Source organism: Bos indicus x Bos taurus, chromosome 29, assembly GCF_003369695.1.
Source record: "Bos indicus x Bos taurus breed Angus x Brahman F1 hybrid chromosome 29, Bos_hybrid_MaternalHap_v2.0, whole genome shotgun sequence".
In the NCBI taxonomy this organism is placed as follows: domain Eukaryota; kingdom Metazoa; phylum Chordata; class Mammalia; order Artiodactyla; family Bovidae; genus Bos; species Bos indicus x Bos taurus.
Genome location: NC_040104.1, coordinates 10,303,692 through 10,318,471, shown reverse-complemented (window position 1 = coordinate 10,318,471; position 14,780 = coordinate 10,303,692). Strand labels below are relative to the sequence as shown.

The 14,780-nt window shown below is 49.4% G+C and overlaps 1 protein-coding gene and 1 non-coding gene across 2 annotated transcripts; both read left to right on the top strand.

Moving 5' to 3' along the window:
* The first annotated feature begins 4,430 nt into the window (after window positions 1-4,430).
* Window positions 4,431-4,556, top strand: LOC113886640. The gene has a single exon (XR_003509523.1). It is a non-coding gene; the product is annotated as a U6atac minor spliceosomal RNA (small nuclear RNA).
* Window positions 4,557-6,243: 1,687 nt separating this feature from the next.
* Window positions 6,244-9,804, top strand: SCGB1A1 (secretoglobin family 1A member 1). The gene is made up of 3 exons (XM_027532666.1): window positions 6,244-6,387; window positions 8,602-8,789; window positions 9,654-9,804. Exons 1-3 carry the CDS (start codon window positions 6,333-6,335, stop codon window positions 9,684-9,686), a joined length of 276 nt encoding a protein of 91 aa, XP_027388467.1. The 5' UTR covers window positions 6,244-6,332; the 3' UTR covers window positions 9,687-9,804.
* Window positions 9,805-14,780: the final 4,976 nt, after the last annotated feature.

Here is a 14,780-nt window from a genome sequence, read left to right as displayed (position 1 = left end):
TGACCCCACAAGCCTGTAGCCTGACCAGCCCTGTTCTAGCAGCCAGGCCGGATGGGTAGGATCAGACTGGCCCTCCCACAGCCTTCAACCTATTTTCTGGGCCAGGCTGGGACTTGCCATAGGCCAGATGCCAGCCCAGGCTGCACCCCAGCTTCCAGTTCAGAGGATACAGCAAGCATCAAGCCCAGGAAGGAACAGTTGGTCTCAGTCAATGCCTTCGCTGGGCTGCTGCTTGGCTGGGCCCTCCCACCCCCATCAGACCTCTAAGTGGGCACCTGGGCAGACTCCCCAAGGGGCACTGATCAGAGCTCACCAACCTGAACTACCAAGGAATGTAGGGCACGGCAACCCACTGGAGAATTTTCCAGGCAAGAATACTGGAGTGGATTAGGGTTAGGGTTACGGTTCTCCAGGGGATCTTCCCAACTCAGGAATCAAACCGGAGTCTTCTACATGGGCAGGCAGATTCTTTACTGTCTGAGCCACCAGGAAAGCCCAAAGTGAAAGTGCTAGTTGCTTAGTCATGTCGTACTCTTTACAACCCAAAGGACTCTAGCCTGCCAGGCTTCTCTGTCCATGGAATTCTCCAGGCAAGAATACTGGAGTGGGTAGCCATTCTCTTCTCCAGGGGATCTTCCCAACTCAGGAATCGAACCCAAATCTCCCACACTGCAAGCAGATTCTTTACCATCTGAGCTACTAAGCTGCTTTACATGGCTCACCTATAGGGGGATCTCAGAACTTCTCTTTATTCATCACATAACCTTGCCTATCAACCCTTGCCTTGGGGCCAGGTCAGGAAGGTGGGCAGCATGCTTTACCCAAGGTCTTCTGCGTCCCCCAGAGTCATGTGTGTAGAGTTGAACAAGGAAACTCAAACTAATGGACTTCTTCTTGTGCCTTCAACATGGAGACAGGCCAGTATAATACTTGCCAATATTCACAGAGCATTTTCTCCATGCTGCTGCTAAGTTGCTTCAGTCGTGTCTGACTCTGTGCGACCCCATAGATGGCAGCCCACCAGGCTCCCCCATCCCTGGGATTCTCCAGGCAAGAACACTGGAGTGAGTTGCCATTTCCTTCTCCAATGCCTGAAAGTGAAAAGTGAAAGTGAAGTCGCTCAGTCGTGTCCGACTCTTAGCGACCTCATGGACTACAGCCTACCAGGCTCCTCCATCCATGGGATTTTCCAGGCAAGAGTACTGGAGTGGGGTGCCATTGCCTTCTCCTTTCTCCCTGCTAGGCAGCCCTTAATGTGTATCTCGCGTGCGTGCTCAGTTGCTTCAGTCGTGTCTGACTCTTTTGAGACCCCAGGGACTATAGCCCACCAGGCTTCTCTGTCCATGGGATTCTCCTGGCAAGAATATTGGAGTGGGTTGCCGTGCCCTTCTCCAGCAGATTTTCCCACCCAGGAATCAAACCAGGGTCTCCTGCATTACAGGCAGATTCTTTACCATCTGAACTACCAAGGAATGTTCATCCTACAGACAAGGAAATGGAGGCAGAGAGGAGTGAGATACGTTGCCCAAGATAATAAAGTTGGTAAGCCATGTGTCTGGGAGTCAACTCAGACAGGCTCATTCTGGATCCTGTTCTCTCCCTTTTAAATTATTTTTAATTGTGGCAAAACACATATAACATGAACTTTGTTATCTTAACCATTTGTAAGCATAGAGTTCAGTAGAATTAGACACACATTGCTGTGTATTCATTACCCCATCCACCTCCAGTTCATCACCCCAAACTGAGACTCTGTCCCCATCAGACAAAATTAGCTCTCGGTCCCCCGCCCCTGAGCCCCTGGCACCCAGCATTCTTCTTTCTGTCTCTGTGTATCTGACTATTCTCCATACCTTGTGTAAGTGGCTCACATAGTATGTATCTTTCTGTAATTGACTTATTTCACTTGGCGTCACATCCTCAAGGTTCATCCACGTGGTAGCAAGTGTCAGACCTAGTCTTCCCTTTTTCAAAAATTGTTTTGTATTCATAATATCTTTATGTAATTCCAGATTCAAAGGGCACCAAAGTGCTTATAAATGAAGTCTCATTCTCTGGGTTCCCTCATCCACTTTGTGGAAACAGCCAGCACCACCCACGTGCACAGACGTCCTCTGCGTATACAAGCAGTGATCTATGTGAATTGTTTTGCTGTTATTTTCTGTTTTTTACTCTGTTCTGCCTTGTTTTTGGTTTTTGTTTGCCTGTTTGTTTTTCCCCTTTGTAGCCTGCCTCAGAGATCATTTCCTGATCAGTTCAGAAAAGCTTTCTCTCCTGATCTTTCAACTACACAGTAATTTACTCCATGAGTCCCCATGGTGGCTACTTCAGAACCTATGCTTGTAACAGTATTAAGGCACCTCTGAGCCTCTACCTCTCACAAACTGACAAGGACTCATTCATCAATTCATGCCACACGGATTCTTGTTTAGCAAACATTCTGTACAAGGTTAGAACAAGTAAAGAACCACAAAGTTAAAGCCCTGGGCAGCGGGCACAAAACAGAGGGCTGTAGAGGCTGAGAGCAAGAGTGACTGCTGACAGGCACCGAAGGTTCGAGAAGGCTTCCCACTGATTCCCTCCCGTATCCTATTCCTCCCAAGTCTCCTCTAGATCAGGAAATAGCCCCTGGGTACTCGGTGCCCTAGCCAGAAACCAGTCAGGCTCACCCAGATGCATCCCTCTCCCACCCATCTTAATCTATCCAGCATCAAGCCTGTCTCTGTGTCTCTCACATCCTCACCCCACTGCCATCAGCTGGTCCAAACCCACCATCCCTTTCGCTGAGCTGCTCCATCACCCCATCCCTCCCTCTCAGGGCAGTAGTCAGCGACATCTCTTCAGAAAGGAAATCAGGGACTTCCCTGGTGATCCAGTGGCTAAGAGTCCGCACTCTCAATACAGGGGACCTGAGTTTGATCCCTGGTTAGGGAACTAGATCCCTTCTCCCTCCTGCAACTAAGAGTTCACAGGCTGCAACTGAAGATCCAGAATGCTGCAACAAAGGCCTGGCTCAACCAAATAAATAAATAAAATTTTTTTAAAAAAGAAAAGGGAAATCAAACCCTCCTACTCCCTATGAACACCTTCCAGATTGTACATCCATGTTCATGGCAGCACTGGGATGATTAAAATGAGGGCACAACCCAAGAGTCCATTGATGGATGAACAGATAAGCAAAATGTGATCCAGACATAAAATGGAATCATATTCCCCTCCAAGAGGAAATAAAAACCTGCAATAAGCCACAATGGATGACCCTTGAGAATGTTCTCCTGTGTGAAATAAGCCAGTCACAAAAAGACAAATATTGCATGATTCCACTTTTATGAGGTACTCAGGCTTGTCGAAATCATAGAGACAGACAGTAGAACAGTAGTCGCCAGGGGCTGGGAGAGGTGGGGTGGGCAGTTGTCGTTTAGCAGATATAGAGTTTCAGCTTCACAAGATAAAAGGAGGTGTGGTGGTGGACACTGGTGATAGAGGCTCATCACTGTGAAGGTATTTAATACCAGTCATTTAAGAACATTTAAAGATGTCTCAGACGCTGCCCAGACGCTCTCCCCCTGCAGGTCTCACCTGCTCAGAGAAGACCACCCCATCCCCCTACAAAGCAGTCTCCCTCTCCTTTTCCACCATGGTGTCCACTTCATTCTCCCCAGTGCTTAGCACATCGTGAGTGTCTCATTTGCTTCACCATCTGCTTGTTGTCTGTCCTCCCACCAGAGTGAAGCTCCACGTTGGCCCCCGCTGACCTGGGCCCGCTCAGTTTATGCTTGCTTCCCTGCCGTGGGTTAATACTGTCCTGACGGCAGATGCTGACGTGGAGTTTGGGGTACGAGATTATTACTAGGGACCAATAACTGTGAAGGGAAGCAAGTGGAAGCTGGGCTGGGCCGCAGGGGAAGCTGGCCTGCAGGCCGTGCGGGCCTGGCAAAGGCTGGGCCAGCCAGGCGGGTGCTCTGGAGTAAGGACTACCTGCAGGAGCTGTCCAACATGGCACCGACGTGCCCTCCTTGTTTGCACCCCAGGGAGGGTGTGACCTTGGGCTCAGCAGCTCCCTGCAGCTGGGGCAGACCCCCAGGGGCTGGAGAGACCCCCAGGCACTGGCCACTGGCTGCTCCTGACCTCACTCCTCGAAGCTCGGCGGCAAGTTCATCTTGAAGGGGCTCCTGGCAGGGCTGCTCCATGTCTCTGCCAACTCCCAACTCCTAGCACAGTGCCTGGAACACAGCAGATGCTCGGCACTTAATGAATGAATGAATGAACATTTGATCGAATTCTGAAATACAGATAGGATTTGGAGAAGACAAGGCAGATGTGTGTTCCAGGCAAGAAGCACAGCTTGTACAAAGGTAAAAAGGCATGGAGAAAAACAAGGACTATTCCCAAATCAGCATGTACTAAGACAGTTAAATTTCCATGCAGGAGTGTTGTATGAAATGAGAGAAGGTTAGCACTCCCCTTGACAAGGATCGAAGAGGCTCTCCGGCCTGACCACACGCATACGGTTAAGGCATGGCCACCAACTTCGTGGCATCTAACCACTTTTTTCAAAGTGGGGCTCTGTAATAACCTAGAGGGGTGGGGATGGGTGAGAGGTAGGAGGGAGATCCAAGAGGGAGGGGATATATGTACACCTATGGTTAATTCATGTTGATGTATGACAGAAATCAAACCAATACTGTAAAGTATTGATCAATCAAGTAAAAATAAATTTAAAACAGAAACTTAAGTGAAAATTAAATGAAGTTTAGGATAGTGATGTGGAGACTTTATAAATTATGTAAAATTAAATTTTCTAGTAGTTTGGAGAAGACAATGGCAACCCACTCCAGTACTCTTGCCTGGAAAATCCCATGGATGGAGGAGCCTGGTAGGCTGCAATCCATGGGGTCGCTAAGAGTCGGACACAACTGAGCGACTTCACTTTCACTTTTCACTTTCATGCATTGGAGAAGGAAATGGCAACCCACTTCAGTGTTCTCGCCTGGAGAATCCCAGGGACAGAGGAGCCTGGTGGGCTGCCGTCTATGGGGTCGCACAGAGTTGGACACGACTGAAGTGACCTAGCAGCAGCAGCAGCAGCAGTTTGATAAGTAAACTGAAAAGTCCACAATTCTGTTTTCGAATATATTCTGGGAAAAAAAAGAAAAAAGATTCCACGCAGAAGAGCAGAGGAATGAGATTCAAATGGTAAGCAAGGGCCAGTGGACAAGGGCCTCATAAGTTGCACTTGAATTTTATCGCATCCGCCCAAGGCAGCTTTAAAAGTGTTTCAAGAAGGAGGAGGATACGATAAGCAGACTTTAGACAGATCATTCTAGTGGCCTTTCCCAGGATGGCCAAGGAGGAAGAGCCAGGAGGCAGAAGGCCATTTAGGAGGTGACTCTGAGTCGGGGAGGCCTGTGTTCTAAGGCACAGGCTTTGGAGAAGAAAGGAGGCTGCCACTGACATGGTGTCAGAAGGGGCCACGGTCACAGCCTGGAGCCACCAACACAGGAGCTCGGTCAATAAAGAATCAACATTCAAAGAACAAGGATGGCCAGGGAGGAAAACAGGAAAGCAGAGAGTCGTGGGAGCACAGGAGAGAGAACAATCCAAGAAGGAAATGGTGAGAGGTTAAGACCATGAAGAGGTCAAGTGCTATGAGGCCTGAAGCGCCCATGGATTTGTCATCAGGAAGGCAGGACTCCAGACCCGGCTGGCACAGTGCGTCCTCCAACCCGACCTGGGCATTAGGTTTCTGGAGAACTTAATCTGTCAACGTGCTTCAGTCCAGGGTCCCGCCCAAGTCTGACCACAAGACACTCTGGACCGCATGACTCCAGAGGCTTGAAGTCCAGCCACTTCCTTGGAGCAGAGCCCGTTGGAGTATCAGGAAACCCCAGTCTTAGTCCTGTCACCGCCACTGGTACGGGGCCTTGGGCCTCAGTTTCTCCTGGGACGATAGGATCAGGCGGGCTCTGCTGTCTGTCCATCTGCACTGCCCAGCACTCAGGTCCGAAGGGAGAAGCAAAGGCGGCCAGCTCTCCAAAGCCTATGACTCAGGCACTCTCACTGCCTCCACGTTAGACTCTGGTTCCCCTCGCCCAGGTGGCCCATTGTGTGAGTTCTGTTTCACTGGGGACAGAAACTGGGTTGAGAAACGAGAATATTTACTTTTTCCACCGAGCTGATGCCCAAGTAAACAATGTGATCCCGTAAGTGGATCCCATGCCCTGCCCTCCCCACTGCAAGAGAGTATAAGAAGGTATCCCAGTGGGCACATCACCCATGAGACCAGATCCAGAGACAGGGCCAGAGCCTCCCCCACCAGCCTCCTGCCCACCATGAAGCTCACCATCGCCATCGTCCTGGTCACCCTGACTCTCTTCTGCAGACCTGGTAAGTATCCAGAGTCCTCCACCCCAAGCCAGCCTCAGCAACTCTCCCAGCACTGCCCAGGAGAGGGGGCAGCTGTCCATGTTCTCTGTGTGGCTGCTGGGAGAGCCTGGGAATACTGACTTCCAGCCAGGAAGCTGGGTCTGGCAAACAAGCCCATCTTAGGAATTTAGGCAGAGCCCTGAGGCTGTGATGAAACATGTAAAAGACCCCATCTTCCATATCCAACAACCTCAGAAGTGCAGAGATGGAGAAGATCCCACCTAGACGCAGTGACCAGCAGAACAGGAGTAACTAACAAGCTCCCCAAAGCCCAGGACTGGACAGACCCCGAGATGCCAAGAGACCTCCAGGTTTGAGGTCAACACATCACCCTGGTAGCCAAAGGGGCTGGAAGGAGCCTCATGGCTTCCAAAGAAACCCAACCCCAGGCAAGGTCTCCCATTCTGGGCAGAGAAGAATATTCTAGATAGGGTTCTTCCCTTTGGAAACTGCCAACTCAGAATGGAGATTTCTAAACATTTTTTTGTCCTCTGCAAAAAGGATTAGGAGTCTCTGAAGAGTTGCAGCTGTCATGAAGAGGAGAGTGATGGGGCAGGGGATGTGGATCCCATCTTCCTCGAAGCCCCTGATCTTTTGGGAACTGGGTTACTTGGCTGCTTTTTACTCCCTATCTGTCTCTTCTACTCCTACAACAACAACAAAAAAATGTAAACACATTCCAACTTCTTCACTTTCAAAGTTCCCTAAGAAAAATAGAGAGAAGTTTTATGACCTTGGGGAGTGGCGGGGGAGTTAGGAAACAGAGACCAAGAGGCAGCAGGAACAAGTACGGTGCAGAGATGCCTGTTTTAAAGGGGAAGTAACATCATTTGGACTGAAATGTACGTTAATTAGAAGATCTTAGCGCCAGGTGCAGCCCACCAAGACAGGGTGAAATACGTAGGTGGTGGGTCTGGGATGTGTTTGTATGTCCGTGTGTGTGCACATATAATACCGGTAATAAGCTCTAAGGTTTATCTGTGCCCATCCCTGTGCTGAATCTCGTTCACATATTATCTCTTTTCATTCTTACAACAACTCTATGAAGTGGGGACATTATCCCCCATTTTTCAGATGAGAAAACTGAGCTACAGAAAGATAAAGTAACTTGCCTGATGACACAGTAAGTTGCAAAACAGGGATCTAAGTTCTGGAGAGGGTCTGACTTGGAGTGACCACTTTGGGTGGAACCTCGGAGTTCAGGAAAGGGAGTTTGCACACAAGGTGACGAAGTCAAGGACAGGGATTTAAGACTCAATGGGAAGACAGGGCAAACAGAGAGCTGGGCATGGTGATTCTCCCCATGATCCCGGGATTGTTGTTGTTTAGTTGCTAAGTCGTATCTGACTCTTTGCAATCCTATAGACTGTAGCCCTCAGGCTCCTCTGTCCAGGGGATTTCCCAAGCAAGAATACTAGAGTGGGTTGCCATTTCCTTCTCCAGGGGATCTTCCAGACCCAAGGATCGAACCTGCAATCTCCTGCATTGCAGGCAGATTCTTTACCACTAAGCTACCTGGGAAGCCCCATGATCCTGGGGCCAGGGACCTAAAAAGAGAGCATGAAAGGGGGCGCCCTCAGATGAAAGGAACATGGGGGTGGGACTAGGAATAGGGGCAGAGGTGTGTCTGCGGGTGGATGAGCCTACAGGCCCAGCACCCACAGCGGATGTCCCTTCCGGGCCAGGCTCGGGGGCTCACGCTTGGCGGGTACAAGTGCCTCTTCCTGCCAGAGCCTGACTTTGTCACGTGGGCTCAGACCATCACTAACCATCAGTAAGAGGCATGTTTCCGGTGGGAGCCAAAATCCTTTGTGGCTTCTCCCCAGCCCCCACACACCACACCAAAAAAAAAAAAAAACTCAGATCAGCAGCTTCTATTCTCAGAGCTCCGCCTGGAACTCTAAGATTAAGAGCTGGTAGCACCTTGCCCGTTGCAACCCAGGACGCGCAAGGAAGGCTCAGGCAAGCCACAAAAAGCTGGCCACAACCCAGAAGGCATCCACTTGGCGCCAAAGAGCCAATTGCTTGGAGCGTCACCCTCCAGGCTGGGGGTAAGAGGGCCACTAGCTCTTGTGGACAGGCCCAGCTGTGTGCATCTGGGTCAGGCCCCGGCAGGGAGCTGGCCAGTCTAGACACGGGCATGGATACAGGGGCTCTCTCCTCTCTGTTCTCCAGCATCCACAGAGGTCTGCCCCAGCCTTCTGTATGTCTTGGGAAACCTCATCGCCGGAACACCTTCCAGCTATGAGGCTACCCTGGAACCTTTCAGCCCTGACGAAGACATGAAAGAGGCAACAAGTCAGCTGAAGACGCTGATAGACACCCTCTCCCCGAAGGCCAAGGACAGCGTGTTAGAGCTCATGGTACACGGCTCCCTCCACAACTGCTGCCCGCATCCCTGGGCTGCAGTGTCATCCACTTCGGGGCATGCGTGCATGCTCAGTTGATCAGTCATGTCCAACTCTGCAACTCCATGGACTGTAGCCTGCCAGGCTCCTCTGCCCATGCAATTTTCCAAGCAAGAATACTGGTGCTCTGCTGTGCTTAGTCACTCAGTCATGTCCAACTCTTTGTGACCCCATGGGCTGTAGCCCACTAGCCTCCTTTGTCCATGGGGATTGTCCAGGCAAGAATACTAGAATGGGTTGCCATGCCCTTCTCCAGGGGATCTTCCCAACCCAGGGATCGAACCCAGGTCTCCCGCATTGAAGGCAGATTCTTTACCATCCGAACCACCAGGGAAGCCCCAAGAATACTGGAGTGGGTAGCCTATCCCTTCTCCAGGGGATCTTCCAAACCCACAGATCAAACCCACATCTTTTTGTCTCCTGCATTGGCAGGCAGATTCTTTACCACTATGTCACCTGAGAAGTCCCTACTTTGGGGACACTTTTCTAATCCAGAAAGGAGAATCACAGTGCAAATGTCCCTGGGGAAGCAGGCACAGCCATCTTATCTTTTTTAAAGAAGCTCCTGAGGGACCCTCCTGGCAGCCCAGTGGTTAAGACTCCAAGCTTCCACTGCAAGGGGCATGGGTTCAATCCCTAGTCAGGGTGGCCAAAAAAAAATTTAATTAAAAAAATTAAAACTAGAGAAGCTTCTGAGAAATAATCCAAGCTTAGCTCCTCCCACAAATACTGAAGCTCTTAGATGATATTAAAGTTTCTGGGTCTGGCTTTGACATTTTCATTCACTATTGTATTGGGGATTTTGTTTGTTTGTTTTAGATGAAAATAATACAAAGCCCAGAGTGTGCTTAGGATTCAGAAGCTGAAGATCTCCACCTGCCGAGGCCCCTGCCACTCCCTGGATGCTCCTTTCACTCCATCCCCACCAGCCCTGCCTGACTCCTGCAATAAAGTACAAGCAAGCATCTCATCTGTGTCCCCGCCTTTTTTATTCACCTGCTAGAATGAAAGGTGTGCCGCTTCTGGGGTAAGATTAGAGCCAAAAGAAAGGCAGTGGCCATGGAAACGCATCCCCAAGAGTCCGGGCCTTGTCTCACTTCCAGTCCACAGATGGCCAGACCAGCTTCTAGCACATACTCCTTTCCCCGGGCAGAGAGCCAGCCTGGAACCATTCCCAGGGCCTTGCTCAAACCTGACCTACAGGGAACGGTGGGGGTGGTGGGGGTGTTGGCGGGGGGAACGTTAGACATGGTGGCAGCTGACCTCAGGCTGACCTTCCAACCCCCATCCATTTAGTAATGAAATTCAGCGTTCTGTTTCTTCCAAGCCCTTTGGGATCCCGCTCTTGGGTTGAAAAAGAAATATTTAAAGTGATTATGCTACCCAGACATAACCGCAAACAGAGATGGAGTTTTCCAGAGAGTTCCATCTCCCAAAGATAAATGGTGGATCTTTGAAGCATTTTGACAGAGCAGTACGGTGCTCTGAGGGGCTGGCTGGCCCTGTGACAGTCTGCAAATCACAGCCAGCGCAGATGGTCTCTTCCCACCTATAGAAGGATCCGATTCCTGTAAGAAACTTCGAAAACAAAGGCTGGAGAGAGGAGCAGGTTCAATCCCTTGATTAGGGATCCAGGGTCCTTGGGGGGGACTTTGAGGACAGACAGAGTCTGGGGGGTGTCCCCAGAGAGGGTAGGTTAAGTGTTTCGCTTACTTCACATTTGCTGCATGAAATAATTCTCAAACTATTTTTTCAAGCAGAACCCCTCCTCTCGTGCATTTTCTACATCCTTTATCAGCCATCCTGATGAGGACATCCTATTTCCAGGCTGAAACTGCAGAGGCTTATGGGTCAAGCCGTCCATTCACGTCACTCTCTGTCCCCAAAAGGCTAGTGGAGAGTGGGTGGGAGGGGGTCAGGCTGGTCAGCACCTAGTGACTGCTGCCCACTGGCAATGGTGCTCTTATTTGACCCCAAAGCCCTTCTCTGACTTGCCCTTGCCCAGACCTCCCGCCATCCCTTGAGTCCGCATCCAGCCAACTTTCACTCAAAAAGCGAATCGGCCACCCCCTTCCTTCTTGCATGAAATCAATCCTCAGGTATTTACTGGCACTTGCCATGTATTCATGGTGGCGCTCGGGGCTCTGAGGAAGCCGGGAGCAGATTTCATAACCCAGCAAATATGCATGAAGCGGTTGCTCAGTGCACAACCACACTGAGACCCAAGTAGAGCAGAGTGAAGACAATGGCGGCCTCTGGTCTCAGGGAGCCAGTGACCTGATGGGGAAGATCGCCAGCCTCCCGAAAATCAACAAAGAAGCAGACAGACAGATAGGTAAACCTGTGCTAAAAGCATAAAAGAAATAAAGGGAGGGGGCTCCCCTGGTGGCTCAGTGGTAAAGAATCTGCCCATCAATGCAGGAGACACGGGTTCAACCCCTGATCCAGAAAGATCCCACATACTGCAAGGTAACTAAGCCCACGCACCCCAACTATTGAATGCGTGCTCTGGAGCCCGGGAGCCACAACTACCGAGCCCACGTGCCCTGGAGCCTGCACTCTGTAACAAGAGGAGCCACCACAGTGAGAAATCCAAGAACCACAGCTAGAGGCAAACCCTCGCATCAACGAAGATCCAGCACAGACAAAAATAAATACATAGGTAAAATTTGTTTGGAAAAAAGAAAAAAAAGGGAGTGACGTAAGCAAGAGTAGCGTGGACACAGGATTTCCTGGTAGTCCAGTAGTTAAGAATCTACCTTGCAAAGCAGGGGATGCAGGGTCCATCCCTGGTCAGGGAACTAAGACCTCGAAAGCTGTGGAGCAACGAAGACCTGATGCAGCCAAATAAATTAAAAAAAAAAAAAAAGAGTAGCGTGGACAGGCCAGCCCAGGAATCCCCTGGCTCAAGGTCTGAGCAGAGACAGGTGGGACTGGAGGAGATGGGGGAGGCAGCCAGAGGCAGAAGGGGAACAGGAGGACGATCAGGCAGGGGCATGGAGGGGACCAGTGTGAAAAGCCCCTTCCACAGCCTCTCCCCCACTCCAATCAAGTCAAGCTCTTCAAAGCTTCCCCACACTCTTCTCATCAACTGCAAATGCAAAATGCACCCATCACTGGTTCTCATCTCCCATCCTCCCCACTGCTCACTCCCTTTCTGCAGTCTACCCCGCTGGCCTGCAGTTCTTTTTGTTTTTTAAAAACCAAGCTGCCAAGCCTCTTCCTACCTCAGGGCCTTTGCACAGGCCACACAGCATTAACTGCTGGAAACTGTTGACAGTCGCTGTAAAAATTCACCCTAAGAACTTCCCTGGTGGTTCAGTGGCTAAAACTCTGAGTTCCCAATGCAAGTGGCCTGGGTTCCATCCTTGGTTAGGGAACTAGATAGACCCCCACATGCCACAGCTAAAAGTTTACATGCCACAGATAAAAGATTCCACATGCCATAGTAAAGACCAAGATCCCACACCACCACTAAGACCTGGCACAGCCAAATAAATATATTTATTAAAATAAATAAATATTTATTTATTAAAAAAAAAAATGTAGTGCCTCCAATGCAGGGGACGCCAGTTCCATCCCTGGTCGGGAAACGAAGATCCCACATGCCCTCTGGTGCACCCCCTCAAAAGAAGAAAAAAAAAATCGCCCTACACCAAAATAGGCAAGACTAGAACTCATCCTAAACGTGAGTCCCATGTGGATATAAACACCCTCCCAACACCCCCTGTCCCGGGGCAATCGGTCCCTGACCCGGCCACACGATCCCCAGATATTGAATGAAAGTGGAGGACGCGCACAGGGAAAGCGGGAATAGAGAGGGCATCCGCAGAGGGCACGGAACGAGAGGGTTGCAGAGAGAAATCTGTTCGGATTTTTCCAAGAAGCTAAGTGGTCCCGCGGGGACGCGCCTTCCGCGCCCTCAGCAGCTGGCGCCATCATGGCCACTAGGGGGCAGTGTCTACCAAGGTGTCCAGGTCGGGGCTTCTGAGCGCTGCAGCTCCACGCAGCCTGGCTCAATCCGCGGGACACGTGATGAAACGCAGTTCCTTTCCAGGTTTAGTGTTTTGGGTTTTTTGTTTTTTGTTTTTTTTTTGTATCAACTGTGATTGCTTTAACTTGATTTTTCAGGATTTTGTTGTTTTTTTTTTTTAATAAGAATTCTGAGGAAAAACGGGCAGTCATACAAAGTTGCTGCCCGCTGAACCCTGCCAGGCATGTGTCAGCTCTTCTGGAATTAGTAATAATTCCCTTCCCGAACAATTGCGAGGGCGAGTCCAGCTGAATCTAGAACGTGAGATGGTCCGGAAGGTACAGAGGAGCCCCGGGCGCTAGTGGAGCGGGTCCTCTGACCTCCGTCCACCTTTTTTAACATCTCAAGCAACCTAATAATTACTTTTATTGATTGCTTACTCCCTGGCAAGCATTTCTGCAATTTCTCATTTCTTCCTCACACAATCCAGATTCAAGGCCAGACCCCCAACCCCTGCCCTACAGTAGAGAGAAGGATCCCAAAGGCAGGAATTTCCTGAGCTATTAACTGAAATGACGCTGATGAAAAATGTCCACCTACCCCCCCAAAATATGCACCTACGTGCCTGCTTATGCAGACACACACACACACACACTCAGACTATAGCCACCCCACCCCTCCCTCACTATCTGCCACAGAGGACGGCCTGTGATTGTAAAAATTCCAGAGCAGGTCAGGGGGACTGGCAATTCCAGAAGAGATTCTTGGTAGAGGGTGGGGCCTCCTTGGGGGTGGTGAGCCTCCTGCCTCCCCTCTCCCCCACTGCTGAGTCCCTCCAGTTCCTTTGCATCCAGGTCATCTTTAACTCACATACCTTGGCCTCCAGTGAGCCATCCACCTAGGCGAGTGTTGTTCAAGCAGATAAGGATCCAGGGCCATAAAAGGTTCAGAATTTTAATTACCTGTTCAGAACTAGGGAAATATTTACCTAGGGCAAATACAGCAGGTATCTGGGGATAAAAGGAAGTCCAATTATATGGCAGGGAGAGTCTCCACCTCAGAGGGGCTGCAAATGTAGGCGATCCCAAGAATTCAAGCTGTCAGCACACAGAAATGTACATTCAGTTTTAAAAGAGCAGAATGCAAGATGAACTGATCACAGCCACAGAAAGAGCACATATCTGTGTGACTCACGTTTCGGGAAAGCAGAAAAAAATTAGAGAAATGAAAGAATGTCATGGGATTCTTTTTTGTCTTTTTTTCTTTTCTGCCTGGCCACACTGGGGCCGTGGCTTATCTTTGAACAGACCTCAAGCTAAGAAGGATTTTTACATTTGAAGAAAGAGGATGAGGAGAAGTGCGTCCAGCCCTAGTTAGATAAATATATAATTATATGATCAGCCTTTTTCACTATGAATATGCTAAACTCTGAAATGCAAGGAGGCCAGTGTAATGAATAGAAGCTTCCTGAGTTTGAGAAGCATTATGCACAAACTGTATAAAGTGAAAATGTAATGTGCATGGAACCTTCCTGATGGTCCAGTGGCTAACACTCCACACGCCAAAGGCAGGGGACCCAGGTTCAATCCCTGGTCTGGGAACTAGATCCCACATGCCACAGCTAAAGATCGTGCATGCTGCAGCTAAGATCTCTCGCGGCCAAATAAATAAATAGGTTTTTAAAATTAAATACAGTAAAAAAAAAAATCTTTTTTAATAAGAAATGTAAAATGTATCTCAATAAAGCCAAACAAGTTAAAAGCAAGAAATGTATTATTAGCACTATATTACTTTTAGCATTCATACTTTTGAAAAGCCCAGAGGAAAGACCCCATTTCCTGATCATGTTATAAACTAAACTGTGAATCTGGGAGAAATTTTTTAAAAACAAATATATTACTCCCACAACCTGCAACCAAAAGAACAATTACTATTTATTTTTTGGCCACCCCATGTGACTTGCAAGATCTTAG

Bases quoted from the DNA above. Each gene is read 5' to 3' on its own strand.
- SCGB1A1 (XM_027532666.1), top strand. From the start codon at position 6,333: ATGAAGCTCACCATCGCCATCGTCCTGGTCACCCTGACTCTCTTCTGC. The intron at 6,388-8,601 runs GTAAGTATCCAG...TCTGTTCTCCAG, and splicing joins GACTCTCTTCTGCAGACCTG to CATCCACAGAGGTCTGCCCC. The intron at 8,790-9,653 runs GTACACGGCTCC...TGTTTGTTTTAG, and splicing joins ACAGCGTGTTAGAGCTCATG to ATGAAAATAATACAAAGCCC.